General features: G+C 35.5%; 1 protein-coding gene across 8 annotated transcripts in view; it reads left to right on the top strand.

Annotated features, from left to right (window-relative positions):
* EMSY (EMSY transcriptional repressor, BRCA2 interacting) overlaps nucleotides 1–25547 on the top strand; it is an 80363-nt gene that overhangs the window by 31458 nt on the left and 23358 nt on the right. For all 8 annotated transcript variants that reach the window (XM_077776269.1, XM_077776220.1, XM_077776255.1 and 5 more), the window contains 5 exons: nucleotides 4692–4946; nucleotides 13835–13984; nucleotides 16546–16716; nucleotides 22668–22804; nucleotides 25202–25375. In XM_077776269.1, coding sequence (XP_077632395.1) covers nucleotides 4692–4946; nucleotides 13835–13984; nucleotides 16546–16716; nucleotides 22668–22804; nucleotides 25202–25375 — 887 coding nt within the window. The remainder of the gene's footprint in view (nucleotides 1–4691; nucleotides 4947–13834; nucleotides 13985–16545; nucleotides 16717–22667; nucleotides 22805–25201; nucleotides 25376–25547) is intronic.

Below are 25547 nucleotides of genomic sequence, written 5' to 3'. Positions count from 1 at the left end.
AGTTGATGTATCTGCCTCTGGTTATTCTCGTAGGGGCAGCTGATGGTGGAGTGGCTAAGAGTCTTAGTAGCAGCAACTTGGCGGGTGATTCCGTGTTTATAAGTGTAGAGATGGTTCCAAAGGTAGAGAGTCGGGGAGGTTGTGTATGATTGGCTCATGCTCTGGAAAGGAAAAGGAACTCCTTAATATTTAGGATATGGGAATTCTGAAAAGTCTTCTGGTTAGAATGGTTATTTTGAGTTTGTTATCTAAAAGAAGGATAATTTAAAACATTTTTTATTATGGAAAATTCCAATCATATGAAGTAGAGACACTAGTAAAATGAATCCGCATGTGCCCATTGCCCAGCTTCTGAGATGGGCGGTATATGGTCAATCTTGCTTCATTTGTACCCACTGTTTCCCTCCATACAATCTTGACCTGGAATGTTTGGAAGCAGATCCCAGATATTATTTATATCAATCAGCTATAAATACTTCAGATGTATCCCTAAAAAAAGACTGTAACTCACAGTGCCACTATCACCTAGAATTTTTAACAATAATTTCTTGATAGAATAATAAAACATTCAGTTCCTCCCCTAATTTTCTTGATCATGTCATAAAAAAATATTTTTTAAGTTTATTTATTCGAGAGAGAGAGAGAGAGAGAGACAGAGGGAGACAGCATGAGCAGGAGAGGGGCAGAGAGAAAGGGAAACAGAGAATCCCAAGCAGGCTCCATACTGTTAGCACAGATTCCGATGCAGGGCTTGAGCTCATGAACTGTGAGATCATGACCTGAGCCGAAGTCACAAACTGGAGGCTTAACCAACTGAGCCACTCGGGCTCCCCCCAAAAAACTTTAATTGGGATCCAAACAGGGTCCACATATTGTCGATATGATTATGTCTTTTTTAACTTACTAAATCTCTCTTCCTTTTTTTTCCCTTTGCAATTCATTTGTTGAAGAAATCAGTCATTTTTCCTGAGAAGTTTCCATAGTCTGGGTTTTGCTGATTTTTATCCCCATGATGTGGTTCAGAAAGTTTTCCTGTTTCAGTATTTCCATAAAACTAGTAGTTAATCCAGAAGTTTGATCAGATTTAAGTCTGATTGTTTTTGGAGATGGGAGATTAAACCTTTTATAAGTGGTATTGTGTACTTCCTGGTGTGTCACTTTAGAAGGCACATAATGTCTGATTTCTCTCTTTAACAACATTAACGTTGATCAATAGGTACAAGTTTTAACAACCGTTTTAATAGCTATTGATGGTCTTTGCCTCAGTCATTATTTTATTGGTATTTGCAAAATGAATTTTATCTTTATTTTCTTCATTTATTATGTAGAATTCTTAAAGAAGAACTTTCCTTTATTACCACTGGTTACTCTGAGTATAGTTCATATAGGAAAAGTAGGATAAATGTCTGAGTATTTCCTTCTATTACGTTTTCAGATAATGAGTTAGTTCAGTGATCCGTGAAATTTTTATTCTCCACGTTAAGATTTTTCATGTCTGTTAATCCATTATAGATATTCTTTGTTTTTAATGTTTACTTATTTTTGAGACAGAGTGTGAGCAAGGGAGAGGCAGAGAGAGAGAGAGACAGAGAATTCCAAAGCAGGTTTCTTACTGTCAGCACAAAGCCCAACATGGGGCTCAAACCCAAGAACCATGAGATCATGACCTAAGCGAAAGTCGGACGCTTAACCGACTAAGCCACCTAGGCGCCCCTTGACGCAACCACTTTAGTCCTTAATAGTCCTTATTTTGTGATATGACAAGATGTTCTGGGTTCATTTTATACATTTTCTGCCCCAGATTTGGAATTAGACATGTTTTCAAGGAGCCCTGGTTTCTTAGTGAGAAATGGTGCTTAGATACCATCGTCTGGGCACTGTGGGGGATGGTCATTGTTACTGGATTGGATATTGTTTCTGAATCAAAATTTTCTGTGGACAGAACTAGAGTCCTTTTTTTTTTTTTTAAGGAGGAAATACATCATCAGTTCATACTGATACTGTGAATTGCAATTTAGAATTATGGGTTTTTAACTTCTTTGTTTTTCTGTTTGTATAATTGTATCTTTTTTCTCATACTGAAAATCCTGGTTTCTGACAATTAGTAAAGATAGGTATTTGATTCATCCTGTAATATTTTTAATAGTTTTAGAATAACAAAACCAATATGATGACTAACAATATAATTATTGAACAAAATTTAAGATTTTATTATGTGTTCTTTTGGTTCTTAGGGTATTCTCACTAAGGATATATTGTCAAATTAGTGTATTTTAAAGTCACTTGAAATAATTTTTTCCCCCTATGGTTAAGCTCTAATTTGATACACAGTTAGGTTAATTTGTTTCATTTTGTTTTGTTTTTACTGATTGCAGTTTAAAATATTTTTCCTTAATTTATAATTGCATAAAAGTTTATGTTCCAAAGTCAAATCCAGAAAACAAGGTGTGTTTTGAGAAATCTTTTATTTACGGTTCTTACACCCTCTCTTGTCCTTCCCTGGTTGGTAACCTTTTTTTCCTTTAATTGGCTTTTTATTTATCCTTCAATTTGTAAAATATGTAAGCAAATATGTATATATTATATTCCCTCTTTTTGTTTGATAAAAGGTAATATATATGTTATATATATATTATATATGTACACAACTGTGCACTTTAGTGTTTGGAAGAGATAATTATTTTTATATGGTGGTTATAAATCTGGTGCTGGTAATAATAATAAAAAAGTGATAGTTGAAATATGCTTTATGTGTATAGAATGAAGTAGTTTATTTTAGATGACAGCTTCATATTTGATTCCTTCCCTTTTTACTCCTGTAGATTGCATAGCTTTTTTGTTGTTGTCTCTTAAATCTATATGATGTATATTTCTTAAATCTTCTTATTCCTCTTAAGGCAAATAATAGGCTGTTGTCTATTACACAGGTTGATTACTATGATCTTTCTACTTTTTATTCTACCTACTTTTCAGTTAAATCCTATTGCCATTGTCTTTTCATATTTTGGTGAGAGAAATTTTCTTTCATCTCATCTTCTCCTCGTATCCTTTTGTGGACTTCATGAATTATTTACCCAATACTGTGTCTTTAGTGATTGCCAGCTATTGGGGTAGGAGGGGGCAAGCTGCCCTTGGTTGAGAACTGAGCACTAGAGCTTACATTGTGGATTTTTAATTTATAACAGTTTGTCTTCAAGTAATATACTACTTCCCATATTGTGTTAGAATCTTAGAATAGTATACTTTTTTCTCTCTCATCCTGTGCTGTGTTTGTCCTACATTTAAATTCTATATGTTATAAACCCCATATTGCGTTGTTACTATTTTTGCTTAAACAATTCTCTTTAAAAGAAATCACGTACAAGGAGTAAAAAGTCTTTTATATTTACCAATTTCATCTTGTACTTTTTCTACTCTAGCCCTGGGATCAGCCATTTTTCCAAAGAACCCTGTTTCCTTTTCGTGGAAAGTGATAATTAGAAGCTAGAATATGGATGCTAGATGTGCTACTGCTGTGTTATGTGTATGTGCAAGTATGGGCATGCATGCATGTGTATACGTGCATGTGCACCTGTGTGTACATTCATATACATGCTCATGTTTACATCTATATTTATTTCTCTATTTTGAAAACTATGGGTTCATATTGCTATGTCTGACTTTAATCAAACAACTGTAGTTTTCTCCTTTCCCTTCTTTGATAGTGAAAAAGCTAACTTCCATTATCTTTCATATATGTACTTATTTTGTATCAGCTCCCCAGTACACAAACTGTCTGTCATTGCTGTTACTGCTCCCACCTCTATGCAGAAGCCTTCCTCTCTCCACTTAGGCTCTGGCCTTCTGCAAACTCCTGCATCACTCCCCCTGTTTCTGACCCCCTGCCTGTGTCACCCTTTTGCATGGATGCCAGTCTCCCCTACTCAGCTCTGACACCTAACGCAGGCTGACACCTATGGCAGGCTGCCCTCCCATCCAGAAGACCTTTTCACTTAAGTTTGGATTCTGATCTTTCCTTAGCCACCTCTTCCTGTGGACATTCTGCTCAAGCGTTGAGACTATTAGGTGGCTCGTACTCATGGAACCGCTCTGTATCTCACTTGGGCTTTGAATCTACATGCAGGGTATCTATCCCCTGAGTTTCCCCAGCATTGACGCCCTCCTCATCTTACTGATTTCCATGCTAGGCCAGTTTCTACAGTGGGCTCTGACATTTCATGCTCAGCCACTTTTCTGCTTAGCTGCCTTGTTTTTCGTCTTGCTTTGCGCCAGCTGATGACTTAGCGGTGAATTATTTGGGACGCAAAGGGCAAAAGGAAGAGAACCTTTTTACTTGTTAAAACAAAAATAGCACTTAGTACAGTTTGTAATGATCTGTATAATCATTTGATTATCTTCTTATGTAACCTTTAGAAGGTAGGGACTGTTTCATGGATACAATTTAGTTTCCCAAGGATCTACCATAAAGTAGGTGCTCAGTAAGTTTTTACTGAGTGAACACATACTCAGAGAGTGATGCTTCCCTTGCAAGGTTTGAGGACTGTATAGCAAATATGTAAAATACCACATATTATACATGATATTTAACAGGTGCTTTTTAGTCACTGTTTTTATCTATTTACTTAGGACAAGAAATATCTCTAAGTATGCTTTACTATTAAATAAGTTCTTTTCCCCTCACCCTTCTACAGGTGTATCTACATCCGCGATCAAAATGGCATCGACCAGACTTCCTTCTCCCAAAAGTTTAGTGGGTGCCCCAACTCAGATTCTTGCACAGTTTCCTAAACAGCATCAGCAGTCTCCTAAGCAGCAGTTACATCAAGTGCAGCAGCAGACCCAGCAACAGGTGGCCCAGCCTGCACCAGTATCTCATCAGCAACAGCCGCAGCAGCCTCCTTTGCCACCTGGTATCAAGCCTACCATTCAAATCAAACAGGAGTCAGGTAACTGGACAGTGTTTACAAGGTGTAATTCTTCCCCAGTCACTACTTCTCTGAAGACTGCTGGTATACATGGATATAGTTTCCTCGAGTCCCAGACTTTTAATTCTAAACTATATTTTGAGAGCCTCCTGTTGGAAATACATATATAGAAAGAACTGGAGCTTGGGAATAGAAATGAGAAAAAAAGGAATTTGCTCAGCCGTGGCAGTCATTTCCAGAGGACTCTCTAGGGAGTTAAGGAAGCTGAGGAAGTAAACCCAGATTTTAGAATTATACTGTGGATGCATTGGGATTATAGAAAGCAGGCAGTTGAAAAATTCATCTGGGGAGTTTTGTGTTAGAATGCCATATTACGAATTTGGCATAAAATTGTATGAGCAGAAGAGCTGAGATTGTAGGACATTGCATATAGTGAAGAAGTTTGTGGTTTGTGGAATAATAGTTGAGCAGTTTATTGAAAGCATCTCTAGCACAGTGAGAACTCAGAAGTAGGAATCAATTATTTTAAGTTATTGAATCATAAAATATTGAGTAAAAAGGCAGGTAGGATGGAGGCTCAAAGACAAGGAGATTAAACAGACTATTAATGGGGACAGCTTTAAGAAATGAAAATGGATTTTTTTTCCTCGAATGAATCTGGACTTTATTTGGTAGTAGAAGCAGCATTTGGAAGATGCCAACATTTTCAGCTTTGTTTCATTTTGGTTTTTGATAGGAATATTTTATTATTAGTTTTTGAGATATAATTGACATATAACATTGTATTACTTAACAATGTACAACATCATGATTTATTTATATATTTCAGAGTGATTACAATAAGTTTAGTTAACATCCATTATCACACATAGTTACACATTTTTTTTTCTTGTGATGAGAACTTTTAAGATTTATTCTCTAGGCAACTTTCAAGTATAGTACACTACTGTTAACTACAGTCACTGTACAGTATGTTACACCCTCAAGATTTACTTACTTTCTAACTGGAAGCTTAGACCTTTTGACTACATTTTGGCCAACTCTCCACCCCCAGCCTCTGGCAACCACTAATATTCTTTTTATCTATGAGTCTTTTTTTTTTTTTTTTTTTTAAAGATTCTACATGTAAGTAAGTTCCTGCAGTATGTATCTTTCTCTGTCTCATTTGACTTAACATAATGCCCTCAAAGTCCATCCATGTTGTTGCCAGTGGCAGAATTTCTTTTTTTTTAAGTTTTTGTTATTATTTTTAAAGAGGTTTTATTATTATTATTTTTTTAATTTTAAAGCGTATTTATTTATTCTGAGAGAGAGAGAGCAGGGGGGGGACAGAGAGAGGGAGAGAATCCCGAGCAGGTTCCTCACTGTCCCTCACTTCTTCTGTAGGTTGTCTTTTAGTGTTGTTGTTTCCTTCACTGTGCAGAAGCTTATAATTTGGTGTAGTCCCCAAGTTTATTTTTATTTTTGTTTCCATTGCCTCAGGAGACCTATCTAGAAGAAAGGTACTATGGCTGATGTCAAAGAAGTTACTCCCTGTGTTCCCTTCTAGGATTTTTATGGTTTCAGGTCCCACATTTGGGTCCTTAACTTGTTTCAGTTTATTTTTGTATCTGGTTTAAGAACGTGGTCCAGTTTTATTCTTTTGCGTGTTGCTGTCCAGTTACCATTTGTGGAAGAGACTTTTTTCTCATTGGAAAAAAAAATCTTTGTCAAAGATTGATTGACCATGTAATTGTAGGTTTATTTTTTGGGTTTTCTATTCTGTTCCATTGATCTCTGTGTCTTTTTTGTACCAGTACTACAGCTTTGTAATATAACATGAGTTATGAATTCATTGTGAAGCCTCCAGCCTTGCTTTTCCTTTTCAAGACTACTTTGGCTATTTGGAATCTTTTGCGGTTCCATACAAATTTTAGGATTAATTATTCTATCTGTGAAAAATGTTGTTGGTATTGTGATAGGGATTACATTAAATGTGTCAATTGCTTTGGGTAGTATATACATTTTTACAGTAATGAGCATGGAATGTCTTTCCATTTCTTTGTGTCTTCTTCAGTTTCTTGCATCAGTGTTTTATGTTTTCAGAGTTAACGGTCTTTCACCTCTGGGTAAGTTTGTTGCTCGGTATCTTACTGTTTGGGTGCAATTATAAATGAGATTGTTCTCTTAATTTCTTTTTCTGTAGCTTCGTTATTGGTGTATAGAAATGCAGCAGATTTTTATACACTGATTTTGTATCCTGCGACTCTACTGAACTTGTTTATCAGTTCTAGCTGATAGAACTGATAGAACTGGTAGAGTTTTTCAGAGGGTCATGTCGTCTGCACATAATGAAAGTTTGACTTCTTTCTTACCAATTTAGATAGCTTTTCTTTTTGTTGTCTAATTGCTGTGGCTAGGACTTCCAGTATTATGTTGAATAAAAGTTAGGAGAATGGATATCCTTGTATTCTTCCTGACCTTAGGGGGAAAGCTCTCAGGTTTTTTCCCCACTAAGGATGATGTGGGTGTTTCACATAATGGCCTTTATTATGTTGAGGTATGATCTCTCTAAGCCTCTTAGTTGAGGGCTTTAATCATGAATGGATATTGTACTTTGTCAAATGCTTTTTCTGCGTCTATTGAAATAATTATATGGTTCTTATTCTTTCTCTTATTGATGTGATGTATCACGTTGATTGATTTGCGAATGTGGAATTACTCTGGCATCCCAGGGAATAAATTCCACTTTATGGTGGTGAATGACTTTAAATGTATTGTTGGATTCAGTTTGCTGGTATTTTATTAAGGATTTTTGTATTCATGTTCATCAGACTTTTTTTTTCTGGTTTTGGTATCAGGGTAATGCTTGTCTTATTTCAAAAGCAAATTTTTAATCATCTCTTGAACAGGAGTGGGGGGAGATCCTAAAATGTTTCTAGGGAGCAAGGTATGGTTAATTAAACAAAATCTAGTATGGCTAATAAAAGCTGTAAGATATTATATATTTATTATGTTGTTTGGATTCTCTTATGTCATGTAAAAACGTGTATATAAAAGTTTTACTAGAGTGACTCAAAACCTTAGTCTTTTTTATTTTATTTATTTTATTTTTTATTTAATTTATTTTTTAAATTTATATCCAAATTAGTTAGCATATGGTGCAACAATGATTTCAGGAGTAGATTCCTTAAGCCCCTTACCCGTTTAGCCCACCTCCCCTCCCACAACTCCTCCGGTAACTCTGTTTGTTCTCCGTATTTAAGAGTCTCTTATGTTTTGTCCCCCTCCCTGTTTTTATATTATTTTTGCTTCCTTCCATATATTCATCTGTTCTGTATCTTAAAGTCCTCATATGAGTCAGATCATACANATTTTTTAAATTTATATCCAAATTAGTTAGCATATGGTGCAACAATGATTTCAGGAGTAGATTCCTTAAGCCCCTTACCCGTTTAGCCCACCTCCCCTCCCACAACTCCTCCGGTAANTTCTATATAGTTGAATATATTTGTGTAGTCTTTAGCGCTTTTAGATTTTTAGCCACAAGTCACATTTTTGATATTTAAGTATTTTGGAATTTATCCTAGTATGAAGTATTGATAATACAATGTATCAGTAGTCTTGGGAAGTTGGTCTGCAGTTTTCTTTTCGTGTGCAGTTTTTGTCAGCCTTTAATTTAATGTTATATGTGCTTTTTTTTTTAATTTTTTAATTTTTATTTTTTTATATGTGCTTTTAAGAAAGATGATAATGTTTTCTTTTTTAGAAATGCTCTGGAATTTTTAAAAACAGCTTTATTGAGATATAATTCACATACCATTGAAATAACCCATTCAGAATGGTACTTGGTATAGTCACAGATATGTGTGACCATCACCACAGTTGATTTTAGAGCATTTTCATCACTTCAAAAAGAAACCCTGTAACCTTTAGCTATCATTCTTTACTCCCTATGACAACCTCTCCAGCTCTAAGCAACCACTAATCTACTTTCTATCTCTAGATTTCTATATTCTAGATTTTCATATAAATGGACTCCTGTAATATGTGGCCTCTTGTGACCAATTTCTTTCACTTAACAACGTTTTCAAGATTCATATATGTATTAGTACTTCATTCCTTTTTATGGCCAAATAATATTTCACATTTTGTTCATCTATTTGTCCATTGATGTACATTTGGATTTTTTCTTCCTGTTGGCTGTTATGAATAATTCTGTGGAAAACATTTGTGTGTAAGTTTTTGAGTATTCAGTTCTCTTGAGTATATACCTTGGAGAGGAATTGCCCAGTTGTATGGTAACTTTATGTGTAATTGTTTGAGAAACAGCAGACTGTTTCTCAAAGTGACTGTACCATTTTACATTTCTACCATTAGTGTATGAGGGTTTCAGTTTCTCTGCATCCTTTCCAACACTTGTTATTCTCTGACTTTTGATTCTAGCCCTCTTAGTTTGTGTAAAGTGGTATTTCACTGTGGTTTTGATTTGCATTTCTTTGATGACTAATGATGTCAAGCATCTTTTCCTGTGCTTATTGACCCTTTATCCTCCTTGGAGAAAGATTTATTTATTTATATCCTTTTAAAATGTTTATTTATGTATTTTGAGAGAGAGAGAGAGAGAAAGCACGCCTGTGCACATGTCAGAGTAGGGCAGCGAGAGAACGAGAGAGAAAATCCCAAGCAGACCCCCACACTGTCAGTACAGAGCCTGACTGAGGGCTTGATCCCCTGAACTTTGAGATCATTACCTGAGCTGAAATCTAGAGTTGGACACTTAACCAGCAGAACCTCCCAGGTGCCCTTCCCTTGCCCACTTTTAAATTATTTGTCTTTTTATCATTGAGTTGTAAAAAGTTTTTTTAGTTTTTATATTTCAGATATTAAACCCTTATTAGATATATGATTTGCAACTATTTCCTGCCATTCTTTTGGTTGTCTTTTCACTTTCTTGATGATTGTCCTATGAAGTACAAGTGTTTTCTTAATGTTTGTTTATTTTTGAGAGAGACAGAGCATGAGCAGGGGAGGATCAGAGAGAGAGGGAGACAGAATCTGAAGCAGGCTCCAGGCTCTGAGCTGTCAGTACAGAGCCCGACACGGGGCTAGAACTCATGAGCTGTGAGATCATGACCTGAGCTGATGTCAGACACTTAACCAACTGAGCCACTCAGGGGCCCCTGAAGCACAGGTTTTTAATTTTGGTGATGTCCACTTTATTTATTTTTAATGTTGTTTGTGCTTTTTATCTCTATATCTTTTTCTAAGTGTCTGATAGTTTAACCTCTTAACTTTAGATCTTTGATCCATTTTGAATTAATTTTGTTATGATGTAAGATAAGCCTCCCATTTTCATTCTTTTGCATATGGCTATCCATTTGTTCAGTACTGTTTGTTGAAAAGACCATTTTCCCCCTGCTGAATGATTTTGGCACCCTTTTGAAAATCAGTTGACCACATGTATAGGTTTGTTTCTGCACTCTCAAGTCTATTCTATTTATTTATATGCCTTGCCATATGCCAGTCACACTGTGTTGGTTACTGTTGATTTACAATAAGCTATGAAACCAGAAAGTATAATTACTATGATTTTGTTCTGTTTTTTAAAGATTGCTTTGACTACTTAGGTCCCTTACAATTCCACATGAATTTTGGAATTCAGCTTGTCAGTTTCTATAAAGAAGTCCAATGAGATTCTGATAGGGGTTGCATTGAATAGGTCAATTTAGGAGTATTACCATCTTAATGATGTTAAATCTTTTGATCCATAGACATATTTTCCCATTTAGATCTTCTTTATTTCAACAATATTGTATGGTTTCTAGAGTAGAAACATGGCACTTCTTTTGTTAAAATTATTCCTAAGTATTTTATTTTTCTGAAGCTACTGTAAATGGAATTGTTAATTTCATTTTTTGGATTGTTCATTGGTAATTTATACAAATGCAACTGACTTTTGTGTTGATTTGATATCCTCTACCGTTGCTCAACTCATTATTTAGTTCATTAGAACAACTAGTAAAATAGCTTTCAAGAGTGGACATCATTGTTTTGTTTTCTTTTTCCTTTTATAGAACTTCCTTTAGCATCTGATGTAAGGCAACAAATTGTGACTGGCAACAAATTCTCTCCATTTTTGTTTATCTGGTAAAGACTTTATTTGACTGCATTTCTGAAAAATAGCTTTGGTGGTTATTGGATTCTTGGGTTTTTTTTTGTTTAATGTTTATTTATTTTGAGGGAGAGAGAGAAAGTGCACAAGGGGGAAGCATGGTTGGGGGGGGAGAATTGCAAGCAGGTTTTACACAGCATAGAGCCCAGTGTGGGGCTTGATCTCATAAATCGTGAGATCATGACCTGAGCTGAAATCAAGAGTCAGCTGTTCAACCAGTTGAGCCACCCAGGCACCCTTGGTTGTGGCTTCCTTGAAGGAATAGTTCCAGGAGTCAGTTTTTGGTATTTGTTCTGACCATAGGTAAGTTTTTCTCAGCTAACTTATACCTCATTTCTCTCCTGTAAACTGTCTGGCCTATTATCTAGATTATATTTTCATTAAATCCATAAATGTCTTCCAGTTGCCTTTCATCACATCTTACACAGTTCTTGAGAACTTGAACTTCTCCGTGGCTCTATTGCAAATGAAGTCAGTTCCTTTGGGAAGAGATTACAAACTGTTAATTACCTATATCTACCCTCAGGTATCCCTGGAGCTCTGGGGGTAAGGTCAATGGCAGGCTTCTCTCTGAGCGACACCCCTGCTCTAGAAGCTGAGCATTAATGGAGGCAAGGGTGGGAAGCTGGCCAGGAACGTGATGTCCTCTTGGCTTGCTTCTCCTAGTGGTGGAACCACCACATCACAAGGCAGGGCAATGGTGATCAGGACTCCAGTTTTCTCAGTGCCATTGTGTCCAAGCTATAGCCTTTGTTCCACAAATTGGGGGCTTGTCAGAAGAAGGGAACACCCACCTCTTGACATCACTTGCCTGAGACTAGCAATATGTACCTGGGGCCAGGATGAGATAAGCCGAAGTCCTCCTGCTCCTCAGAAGAAAGCCCTCCAACAGGGCACTTCAGTGAAAGGAGAACTTGTGTTCTGCTGTCAGGGAAAGTCAAGTTCTCTCCTCTGGAGAGGAGTCCTTGCCTCACTCATAGTGGGTAACAAGGGGCAGGTCTTGGTTTAAAAACCACAGATCTCTCCTTTCTTACTGAATTTTTCTACATATTCTTGAATAGCTGTCTCTTCTTTTGTCCTTGGGACTATTTCCAGAGCTTTTCATTGGTCATCATTTTACTAGTTTCATTAGGTGAGCAGATCAGCAGAGCTAATCTAGTTGTAGGTGTACAGTGTAATGATTTGATATATGTATACATTATGAAATACTATCCCAACAAATTGAGTTAACATCTGTCACCACATAGTTATTACCTGATGATGCGAACTTTGAAAAGGAATGGTCTTAAATACATTGTAATTACCTTCTTTTTATAGGACTGTAGGATTGTCCTGTGAAACAGTCTGGGTCTGCTATTTATTGGTGAAGGGGAAGGAGTTCCTAAAAATTTATTTTAAGGAAATTTGTCTGTTTAGATACTTGTGTTTTCTTTTTTTTTTTTTTAATTTTTTTACATTTATTTATTTTTGAGAGACAGAGTAAGACAAAGCGTGAATGAGGGAGGGGCAGAGAGAGAAGGAGATGCAGAATCCAAAACAGGCTCCAGGCTCTGAGCAAGCCTTCAGCACAGAGCCTGATGCGGGGCTCAAACCCATGAACCGTGAGATCATGACCTGAGCTGAAGTCGGAAGCTCAACCGACTGAGCCACTCAGGCACCCTGATACTGGTCTTTTCTGAAGCCCATTTTGATAAGTAATATTTTTCGAGGAAATTATCTGTTTGATCTTAGTTTCCAACTTATTTACATAGGACTAAGCCATGTAATCTCTAATGATTCCATTACGTTTTTTCTGTTGTTTTGGAGGAGGGTGTTTTTTTAATGTGTCTTAAGCCTTTATTATAATTTACTAATAAGATAATACTGTAAAAAAAAATTTTCCCTGCAACTTAACTGGTTATGTTTTATTATAATAAATAATAAAGTTTCTTTATCTCTACAATAATAATAGTTTATTGAATCCCTGCTATGTATTAGGTACTTTATAATTTTGATTTATATGCTGTGGATGAAAAAATTGAGTTATAGAGACTAAATAATTTACCCAGTTATGCCTAGATGTCATAATTTTAACTTCTTAATTAGCTACAAGAAATTTAAAATTATTTAAGGTTGTTAAATGAATAGATTTGTTTGCTTCCTGATGTCTCAACCTCAATCACCATCCAAAAAGTAATATAATTTTTATTTGCCAATATAATACACTCTGTCACGTGGATTATTTCAGTGAAGTAATTTCACATGAATAATTTCAGTGAAGGGGAAAAGTGTTACCAAAATTTCCCCAGCAGTTATTAGTACTTAAATTTGTAGTTGATATGAGAGATTCATTTTATTTTTTATTTTATTGTCTTTGAGAGATTTCTTTAAATGGGTATTTTACATTTGGAAAGTCAGTGTACCAATTATAACATTTAAATACAAATTTTGAAAAATGTAAAAGAATCCACATCACTACTCTCGTTGGGTTTGAAAGCTCTTGATATGACATGGTTATTAGACAAAAGGAAACAATCTTTTTTTTTTTAAAGAAATTGTTAATAGCTTCTATTATATCTTCATTATATTCTTCAATGAGAAATTAGGAAAGGTTAGGAAAGAATTTGAGGAATAAAAATTGAGAATTTCATCATTATGGAAAAAGCTCTTTCGGCAAGAATGAGTGACTGTGTGTAACTGCTGCCCTCTTGGGTTGGTATAAGGAATATGTTTTTAAAAATAATTTGTACTGAGATTTCCCTTTCTTCTTTCAAAGGTGTTAAAATCATCACACAACAAGTTCAGCCAAGTAAAATCTTACCTAAACCAGTGACAGCAACTCTGCCCACCAGTAGCAATTCCCCTATTATGGTGGTTAGTAGTAATGGTGCAATTATGACAACTAAACTGGTAACCACTCCTACTGGTAAGTTTTGAGTATCAGTCCGTTCATTCATCATATATTCATTGAGTAATTTCTTTGTAGCAACAATGTGCTTGACACTGGGGATACAGAGATTAATGAGACCATTCTTTAAGAGCCTTTCTTGACTCCCCTTCTTACCCCCAACGAAAATTAGCTCTCTCTTATTATTGTCATGGTCCTCGTTCTTTTCCTTTATTCTAATTATTTCACTACTTTTTTGTTGATTTGTTTATGGTTGTTCACCTTATTAGGCCATAAGATCCATGGTAAGGGACCATCTCTGTTTTAGTCACCATATACATAGAGAGCTGGTCTTGGAAGTATGTGTTTAGTGGGGATTTGTTGAGGGAATGAAAACACGGTCTCTTAGCCCACAGGGATCTCACTTACTCTTAGGAAGTTGAGAATCTCTATTATGTTTCCGGGTAGTAAGCATTGCTCGGACTGAAAGAAGCACAAGATGCCATGTTGCTCAGATATGAGAGCAACCAGGCTAGGCCCAAGGAGGTGACAGTGTAGAACATTTTAAATAGTACCACCCTTTGTGTCCTTGAGCAGGTTACTAATCCCTGTAATTTATCATCGTCTATTTAAATGGGATAACTATACCTGTACCATAGGTTATTGTAAGTGTGAGAGGAAATCAGGGATGTAAAGCTGCCAGCAGAGTTCTCCATAGTAAGTACTATAATTTATATTAGAGTTAGTCATTACTGTTATTTTAAATTTGTGTAATTCTTACCAGATTTCTTGAGAAAAGCCAGTATTTAGCTGATAGAGTCTAAATAGTGTAAAATGATACCTGTCTCAAGTTTATAAAGATATCATTTATTGGCCAGGATGTAAAGGTCTGTAGAAACATTACATTTAATTTCCCTTAGACTTTAATATTTCCAGTTTTAGCAGCAAAACAGAGACTTATGTTAAGCAACCTGCCCAAAGTCACACAGCCAGTGAAAGTCAGATCTGGGATTTGAACTTAGATCTGTTTGACTCCAAGACCTGTGCTCTTTTTTTTTTTTTTTTTTTTAAATTGAAGTGTATAGAGAACATGAGATTTACCATTTTAAGTGTATAGTTCATTGGCATCAGTGCATTCACATTATTTTGTAACCATCATCACCATCTGGCTTCAGAACCTTTTCATCTTCCCAAACTGAAACTACCCATTAAACAAGAACTCTCCATCCCCACACCCCCTCCTCCGCCGTGTCCTGACAGCCATTCTACTTGCTGTCTCTACAAAGCCTTGGCTTAGAAAACACTGTTATTCTTGCATTAAATTTATTATACTTCCCCCAAAACTGTTTTCCATTTGGTATAAATATAGTGGTGTTATGCATGTATGATTCTTTACATTAGCAAAAGGTAGTGAAAAATAATAAGTCTGTCTGTGCCTTTGTATCTACATTAGAAAAAGTATTCTTAATTGTAGAATGAAAGCATAAGTGCAAAAATTTCTGTTACCCTTATAATCTAACTATTTCACATCACGTTTGTAGCATGTTTATTTTGCACTAGATTTTTTTTTTTTTTTGGAAGCAGATGTATGTTTGTAAGGAATTTAAACTAATTCTACCTAATGTTCTTCCCCTTCTCCTTTTTTTGGATAGTGATTGTATATTTAAAAAATTCTAACTACCTTGCTAAAAGCATTTTTGTGGGATGGGTTGTGTTGAGAATGGCTATCACAGTGACTGTTACATTTTTTCTCTTGAGGAAGGTGTTATCTCAGGCATCTTCATTCTCCCCCAGACTAATAGTTCTTAGCTTGGGAATAGTAATTCTGAATTACTGGATTTGTAGGAAACTGCAATAGGCTCATCTGGTTAGTTTTTAATTCCTGTTTGGGAAAAGAAAAAAGTCCTTGGGATAGTGGGAAAGAGTGTAAAGTCCTTTGAGAGACATGAAGAAAAATATTCTAATGGTTCAGTTAGAGTTGAGGAAATATGTAAATAGTGAACTTTTTAGGCTAAAAGAAATATTCCTGGCAACTCTTGGCAGCTTGAACTTTACTCTCTAGTAAAATGATGGAATGACTCTTTAAAAGATGGAAATATATTTAGAGAGAGGCAGAGTACAAAATAGTAAAAGTTTATGAAATTTTAAGCAAACAATACTGCCTTATTTGCTGAGTGCTGACATTGGGTTTGGCACCGAGACCGTATAAAACAGATGCAGAGACCTTAAAATCTATAACAGAAATACCTAAAACGCTCTGGCAGGAAAGATGATTAAATTTAAGTTTCTTTTGGCATAAAACTAGTGGAAGAAGGGTAGTAGAAGAAAGGAACAGAGTTATATTTTTTCTTGGGGTTAGTAATTTGATGCAACACATCACAAAATTTTATGTGTAAAGTTAATTCAAATTGACTTGGCTGTAGTTCCTGCTATGTGCATTGAAAATTGGCTATAAATTGTTACTTAATGCCTTGACACCTTGAAATTCCATTTTCAAGTTAAAGCAATGTAGATTACACTGAATTATAGTTAAACTGTATAAATTGTCATTCTTCTATAAGTAATGACAAGTTTTTCTTTTGGCTTTTCCCTTTTTATAGGCACACAGGCAACCTATACCCGGCCAACAGTGAGCCCATCCATAGGTCGGATGGCTGCAACCCCAGGAGCTGCAACCTATGTGAAAACTACCAGTGGTAGCATCATTACAGTAGTGCCCAAATCATTAGCTACCTTGGGGGGCAAGATAATTAGCAGTAATATAGTTTCTGGTAGGTATATCTGAAATATGTTGAAGGTATAGGTAACAGTAAGAGGAGAAACTGTATTTCACTGTTGAAGGATTCTGTTTGATCTCATTTTTCTGCTTAGAAATCTGGAGCTTTGTTTTTAGTCTTGATGTTTAGTGATTAAGTATAGTTTTTTATTTCTAATATTAAATCTTCACACATTAAGCTTTTGATAGTTTTAAAATAGAAATACTTGTTTTTAATCAGACTGGAAATACTATTTGCATTTGCATAGTGATTTTTCATTTACAGAGTAGTCTCCCATTTGTCAGTCCTTTCCAAACTGATAAATCTGAATAGTTGGTATCACCTACAATTTACGGATACAGATAGATTTAAGTTTAGAGAGATGAAATTGACCTCTCCAAGACCGTATAAACTACATGGTGGAAGAAAGAACTAGGATTTATTCATCTATGTTTGAGGGAACTATATCTCATCGTTTCAATTACTAATGTCACTTTAGCTTATTAAAAATAAAAATATTTGAATACTTTTATTTTCTTTTCACCATTATATTGATTGTTTACTTTTTAAAAACATTTTACTCAGATAGTGAAAGCTAATATTTAATGGTATTTTGGAACCTTACCTGGTTTTTATCAGCTCATTAATTCCTGGAGTATTTGGGTTGTAGACTCTGAAGTAGAATGTTAACACAGCATCTGTTTTCATTATTATTTTTTAATTAAAATGATGTAAATAATCTCTCATCAAGTCCGTCCTGTGGACTTTATTGTCTGCCATTTTTGTAGACTAGCCATATTTTGTATGCCCCAGGTGAGTTGTTCTAACATTTTAAAGTGAAGAGATTGATGTTCCTGGCAGTATATGATGTTGCTGATAATTCAGAGAGTGAAAAAAAAACAACCCCAAATAAGAACAAAACAAAGCAGGGCATGGTATTGGCATAATGCACTATATTTAAAGCTGCTAATTTTGGCTCTATTTTTTAGTGTAAGTGAGAAAATCCAACGTTTGCCAAACTGAGGAGGGTGAAACCAGTAGGGAAAGAATCATACTCTGGCTTTAAGGGGATTTTTAAATAACACCGTGAAAACTCAAATTATGATTTATTATCTGACAATATCTTAAGGGGGATACAGCACATTCTCTGAAACATTTTTCAAAGAGTGTTCATTCTTGGTATGTAGCTTTTTATGGCCATAATGGTTTTTCTTTACTTGTATGTGAATTCATAATAACTTTGCAGCTTGAAGGAATGTCAAGATATCATTAGGCTGCTGTTTTCAGACCTTCTTTATGATTTAGCTGCTTTGTACCAGGTTAGAGCACTACAAGTAGGCACATTTTCCTAGAGAGTTAGTGAGATGTATACCCTATACATGTATATATTTTATCCACCTTTGTATGTAAATATTAAGCAACTCATGGTTAGTTGCTATTTCTAGTATACTGGGTAAACATGAGAAGAGTTCTTAAACTTTTCTACCGTTATAGGATATACTTGGCACACAGTTCCAACAGTGCTGTTCATTGCATAAGGCTTGTTTTGTGTCTATCTCTGCTTCACGGTTGACACTTTCATTTTGAGGAATTTCTCATTTCTGACTGCTCTAAACTGATCCTTATGTTACATATCAATATTCTTTATAAAGACAGTTCTCTTATTTTATAGTATTTTTGTTATTCCATGATTGTGGGATTACAGGTTAGTTTATAGTAGTTTTCATTCCCTGCTTCTCTGTTATTCTCAGTAAGCTGGTAAGCCTAGTTGGATGAATTTGGGAAATCCATAATTAAATGCTGGGTTCTAGAATCTATGCCTACCCCACCTCCCTACCCCCTGAGCAAAAATGAAATGGCTTTCTTAAAATATACCCAGACATGTAGCTGTAATAACAGAAGACTTTAAAAAGAAAGATGATACTTTCCTCTCATTGTGGGTAATTTGGAAAATACAGAAAGGTACAAAGAAAATTAAAAACCTACAATTTTTACCATCCAGAGAAATATGTAAAAATTTAAGTGTATGTATTTCTGTTCATTCCTTTTTCTATTCATTTTGGTTATAAATGTGTGTGTATATATATCGTATATATGTTTTTAAAATTATATTGTGATCTAATATAATCAGCTTTTACCCTTTTTTCATGGAATAGCATTATTTTCCTATTCCTTTAAGTGTATCTTGATACTTCCTCTGCCTCTGCTTCATGGCTACACCATGTTTCCTTATATGATGCACCATATTTAGCCATTTTCTCCTTGTTGAATGTTTTAGGTTGCTTCCAATTTTTTTTCATTATAAATAGTCCTGTGATGAACATCATCATACATAAATTATTATGTGAAGTCCTTACTTCCTTTCCTCTAGAAAGCAAAGTCACAGTGCTTTCCACAGTGCTTTCTAGAAAGGTCAAGTTTTTCTTTTCATCAGAATAAGCAATCAAATGGAAGGTATGACTTTTTTTTTCAGTTATTTAACTTCTTTGTGTCAGTTACTTATGTGTAAATATAGAGTGGCCTTTCAGATCCGTAAGGTTTTTTGTGAGCTTTGTTGAGGGTTGGTGAAGGAACCATGCCTATTTTATGTAGAAGATTGGATCCTTTGGAGATGAACTCATGATCTCGACTCTAAGGACATTATGAAAAGCTGAGGCAATGGCAACACTTGACTTTTATTCTCTTGATCCTTAGTAACAATGTTCAGGGAAGGAGCTAATGTTTATATATCTTTTTCATTTGTTCATTCATTTGCTCATTCTTTGAGCAAAGCAACATAAACCAATCACCCAAGAGATCAAATTGTCAGGATGTTGTAAAAACTTTTCTGAATAGTAAAATCTGGGCTATTAAATTGGTTTCTTGAAGCCATCCTACCATACTGCTCACATTTTTACAGGAATCTTATTTTTAAATAGAAATCTCTGAAATATATCCAATATCATAGTCCATGATCCAAATGTGACTTAATAGTAATTTGCACCCATTGTATCTTAAGTCTTTATAAGTGAAGACTGTATATACATACCATGGGTTCTCTGATAGTCTGTGAGCCAAATTCTGGGCTGGGTGCTGTGCTACATAGGGATGAACATGAGATGCATTCTCTGCTCTAAGAAATGCTAAACAAATGAATTTTTATACATTCTGTTGCGATGTGNCCCACGAACCGCGAGATCATGACCTAAGCGAAAGTCGGACGCTTAACCGACTAAGCCACCCAGGCGCCCCGAGAAAGGCCTTTTTTAAAAAATTAATAATTATAACATAGTTATCAACTGAAATATGGAAATATGTTCACTGGAACTTTAGATTTTTATAACTTAATAATTGTAGTTATAAACTATTCCATTTTAAAATGACACTGTATTTGCTTTTCCTCATGTTATGCCTTTTTCTTCTGTTTTCTAACATCCTTTCCCCTCATTTTGTTAAGTTGCTGAACTTGGTTTGCAACTGTCTCATAAATTGACAGATCCCTGCAATGGAAAGAATTAGATGGTGACTTAGATACAAATGTAATTCACTTGTTAAGCAAGTTTTGCCAAAAAAAGTGGTCCTTGTACTTTGGTTAAAGCTTAACTAACATTTCCTTGAGATAGTTTTTAATGCTTACTTCCTAAAAACCCTTTCTTTTCTTAACCAAATATTTAGTGAGGCTGTATTATTGAAGGAGTCATCACAATCAATCACGTATGCCCCATACATGGAATATGGGAGTTGGTTAAGAGTTGAAGTTGATATATGTGTGAATAGTGGGCAGTGTGGTTTTTGTGGCTCTTAACAGCTTACTGTTCAGAAACTGCAGATAAGGGGAAAAACATTTGCAAGGCTAGTTTTTATGTAACCTGACTGTATTACCTTGGACTGATGAGACATTACATGATGGCAAATATATTACAATGATATATGAAGTAATAAAATTGCCAGAAATTGACTAGAATATTCTTTTTTTCTTTTTTTAATGTTTGTTTTATTTCTGAGAGAGAGAGAGAGAGAGCATGAACGAGGGTCAGAGAGAGAGGGAGACACAGAATCTGAAACAGTCTCCAGGCTCTGAGCTAGCTGTCAGCACAGAGCCTGACGTGGGGCTCGAACCCACGAACCATGAGATCATGACCTGAGCCGAAGTCGGACGCTTTACCGACTGAGCCACCCAGGCGCCCCTGACTAGAATATTCTTATTCTTAGTGCAGTCTCATTACTAAAATTCTAGTAAGGAATGGTAAGTTTTCCCAGTAGAAAAGAATAAAATTTTGTTTAACTTTGCTTCCTGGGAACATATTAATCAGTCATGTATTTAATAAGTACCTGTTCTGTGCTTAGTCATTTGATAAATGATATGCAAGTATATAGAAGAACAATGTGACTTGCCTGTTTTCATGGGCAGAGCAAATCACAGACACAGACTCATTGTGACTCCTATGCTCAAGGACCAATGTGGAGACCAACACACTGCAGCAGAGGTATATAGTGGATAATTCTGCAAATTTAAGTCTGACAGAACCTGAAAACCTAAGAGGAATTTGAGTGCTGTATGACAAGTCATAGGAAGCCATAGTGAAGAAGTTACTTGTTAGACTAGTGAGTGGCACGTGTTGTAGGGTAAGAGCAGGAACAAATAAAATCAAATTGGTAGATTAAGGGTCAGGTCATAGAGGATTTTGAAACCTAAGAGGGAAAGTTGGAACTAGATAAAATAGGGATTAGGAAGGCTTTTTGTTCTTTGCTTTTTAAAATAATCTCTGCACGCAGTGTGGGGCTTGAATTCACAACCCCGAAATCAACAAGAGTCACATGCTCTACCAACTGAGCCAGCCAGTTGCCCCAAGAAGGTTTTTGACCAATTTCACAGGCTCTGGGTTCTTGATATAATTTAAAAAAAAAAAATTTTTTTTTTAGGATGTTTGATATAATGGGAGCTTCAGAGCTATTTATATGATAGTGAAACTTGCAAATAGGGAGAAAATACAGGAAACTAAAAGAGATGAGGGTCTATTGAGTCAACATCAATAACATTTTGAAAGAAGATTTAGGTTGGTGATAGATTGAGTTCTTTCACATACTCACTGAACAACTGTTCCTGAGTGATTGCCATACAGTATGTGCTAAGCACTGAGGAATTAGTGATACAAAAAGGGTGTGGAGCACAAGGGGCTTTTGTTCTGTTTGGTGATACAGGGAAGACAAGGCAAGATTTGTACCAGGATTTCCAGCCGTGCCAATCAGAAGAATATAGGGAACAGATCTGATATGTATAAGAGAAGCACATTGTGGAAGGATGTGGAAAGAGGGCATGGTAATATGTTTGGATCAGTAGATATAGATATATGAAATAGATCTTAATGGTTGAAAATAGAATTTTTTTTTATATAAACATACACATTGGAATTTCATCCTCAGACTCTTCCGAGTGCCGCAGATTACAAGAGCACAAGTTTAATCTGTGACTTGGTCTTTGAGTGTTTATCTTTTTTGATCACACAAATATAAATGCCTTATTCTCATACATTTTCTCAAGTCTAATGTTATGTGAATTTTGATAAGTATTGACCTCTTTTTTATGTTCTTTTTTGAAGAGTTCTTCCATCACACCAGTCAAAAATAGATATAATACTGGGTTTGGGGAAGTATTTGTCAAGGAATATAGATTTTTATTTCAGTCAACTAGTTAGGGGAGGAATATTGATGGGGAAAATGATAGTGATATTTTTAGATTCTGATTTTGGTGTGTAGGTTTTCAAATTCCAAAAAGATGACTGTAGTAAAAGTCAGTTCTTAACTCTCTCTCATTCTAGGACAACTTGTGCTTACTGTTCTAAGCCTTCATTTTCATCCTCATGACAGCCTTCATGTCATCTCGGGGTGACACTGACTACGTGTATTAATTGTGTACAACATAAACAGAAATAATCAAATATCACTAGTCCTTAACTCAGGCCTCCTTTTCTCCCCCCTTCTCTAAGGAACGACTACCAAAATCACTACAATCCCAATGACTTCCAAGCCCAATGTGATTGTTGTGCAAAAGACTACAGGAAAAGGAACGACCATTCAAGGCCTCCCGGGCAAAAACGTGGTCACAACATTGCTAAATGCTGGAGTAAGTAAGAGCGTGTACTGCAGACTCAGCAGTCCACTGAGGATTTTAAAGACCAGCTACACAAATATTTGCCTAAGGACTTTAGAACCCCACAATGGCCTGTATGCTTGATTTACCACTACTGTGATGTAATAACTGTTCAAGTACCACCAAACGATGCCATTTTTTACAGTAATTCCTAAAACACATTGCTCATAGCTAGGTTGCTTATGATCATGATTTAGATGCTTCGCTTGGTCCAAATGGAAGATTCCACTGCCTTAACTACAGGGAGACCTCTGTTAGAGGACAGTTTTATTCTTGCCTCTGTCCAGTAGACAGAAGCCTAGTTTTGGCCTGGGCTGGGCCAAGGGAGATATAGGATTAAGCAAATTAATTGAGAGGGATTTACTTTCATTTTACCTCTTTGAGCTAGTAAAAAAAATAATCAAAAAACAGATTCGTTTATAGTTCTGAAGGCAATTGTGCAGAAGTTTGGAGTTAGACAAAGTTGGGCTTTGTCTCTTAGTATCGTAGTTGTTTGACCTTTGGCAAATTTATTCACCTTCTCTCATCCTTAATTTCCTCATTTGTAAATTGGGGACTATGATCTTTATCAGTGAGTTCAGTTAACTGGGAGCTGTTTTTGAAAGTGCTTAGGACAGTGCCTGGCACATAGGAAGTCCTCAATAAATCATTTTTCTCTTACTGTTATTACTCATGGCACTTAACTATTTAGGCTTGGTAATGTCCCTACTTTGATAGAAAAAAGAACGCTGTACTTCATTGTAGGTCTCTGGTAGCTTCCTGGGCATCACAGTCTTTATAATGTTGGCATTAGATATTTCCATCATGTGGGAAAACAGATAGTTCCTAGTGTGAGTTCACATGATAAACCAAAAGTAAAGCCTAGATTAGAATTCAGATTTTCAGAACCCTTTTATAGTTTGTTTTGCAGTTTCATAGAATCTGATATATAAGATGGGATGCCATGTACCCTAAGTCCTATGATCACATACATTGAAGAGTTGTATATGAATCCTAGCTGCTAGATATATCTAAGAGCAACAGTTTGACACAGGAAATGATAGTAAAACAAGCAGATCAGAGCATAAGACTGCACGTATGTATATGCACCTATACTTAACAGCTTGCTCATCTGGGCACATCCATACACATACATCAGAAGAGATTTTTTAAAAAAAATAGCCTGCTAGTTGGTTTTGATAGGCTTTGAATGGTCATTATACTTGGACAGAACCCATCAAGCTATTTAAAGGATAGGCATGCCCACTTGAAAACTAGTGGCTCTTGGCAAATGAACTAAAGCTCCTCCCAAATGTGAAGGGTATGTGTGTATTAAAATAAGGAATAATATGATTGACAGACACTTCCTATTTTCCTTAGACTATTTCAGCAGATAGTTAAGCTTGTGATTTTTATAATCATATTTAGCTCTAAATTCATGGAGTTATTACCTTTGGCCAGCTCACCTGGGTGCTTTGTTTTTACTGGCTAAGTTGGATGGCCACACATTTAGATGATGATGACTGAAAGTTAAAAACCAATAAGGTGAAGAACATTTTTCCTTTCAGCTTTATGGATTTTAACTTTTAAAATACTAATAATTTAGTAAAATCACTGTCTTTGAATTTAAGGAAGCTCAAGTATTGACTCTATAAATGACCAGAAGATGGAACTTAAGAATAAAGCAGACAAAAGTACAAACAATGGTGAAAAGTTAATGGACTTAAGCTATCTAGTTAATAGACTAAAGTGATATTAGTAACATGCTAATAGTAAAATGTGGGGAATGCCCTAAGGTGTTTTGTTTTTTTTTTTGTATTTTCCCATATAACCTCAGAAAGACTGTTAATATCTGCTAATTTCCTCTCTTGCCCATGATTTTACACATAAACATTCTGTTATTTATCCTTATAATTTCCTATTTGGGGAGCTTAGTTTGTTTATATGTGTACAGTTAGCTACTGGTATAATGCACAGTAATTTTTTGTTACGTGAATGTTTATTTCAGGTAAATTAGAAAATGAAGATAATTCTGGGGTGGTAGAGACCTATAATCTCTATAATTATTCTTTTATAATTTCTTGACTATTTTAATGTATGTATTCTATGAATGAGATGGTGTATTAAGTATTCCCCTGTGAGATTATTTTTTAAATTCACTTACCAGGAAATAATTAATGCCTTCTTTAGACAGGAAGTTGGGCAGAGGATTTCTGGGACCATCTCAACTAAGCCTGGGATTTGTGATCACCTAGAAACATTGTACTTTGCTGTTTAATTTATAGTCCTGTTCCCATCATCCTGGCAAAACCTCTCTGATTTTTCAGTGAAAAGTCAGTTTTTATCATTTAAATACATAGAAATCTCATATATTCACTGACTTTAATTTAGGGAGAAAAGACTATTCAGACGGTACCAACAGGAGCAAAGCCAGCTATTATCACTGCTACAAGACCCATCACCAAAATGATTGTAACTCAACCAAAAGGAATAGGTTCCACAGTTCAACCAGCGGCTAAAATCATCCCGACAAAAATTGTTTATGGGCAGCAAGGGAAAACACAGGTATGCTGTGAGATATGAATTTTCTTGGCTCTGGTATATTTCAGACTCCTAAAATTCCATGTTTGAAATTTGGATGAAATAATCAATAATCTTTAAAAAATCGGACTGTTAAAAGTTATGACCAAATGTGTATAATTGTTTTCAAAATGTGCGTTTCTCTCTTGAGTTCTTT

Source organism: Crocuta crocuta, unplaced genomic scaffold (assembly GCF_008692635.1).
Source record: "Crocuta crocuta isolate KB4526 unplaced genomic scaffold, BGI_CrCroc_1.0 scaffold271, whole genome shotgun sequence".
Classification (NCBI taxonomy): domain Eukaryota; kingdom Metazoa; phylum Chordata; class Mammalia; order Carnivora; family Hyaenidae; genus Crocuta; species Crocuta crocuta.
The sequence above is the reverse complement of the archived record's forward strand: the minus strand, read 5'-3'. Positions and strand labels throughout refer to the sequence as shown.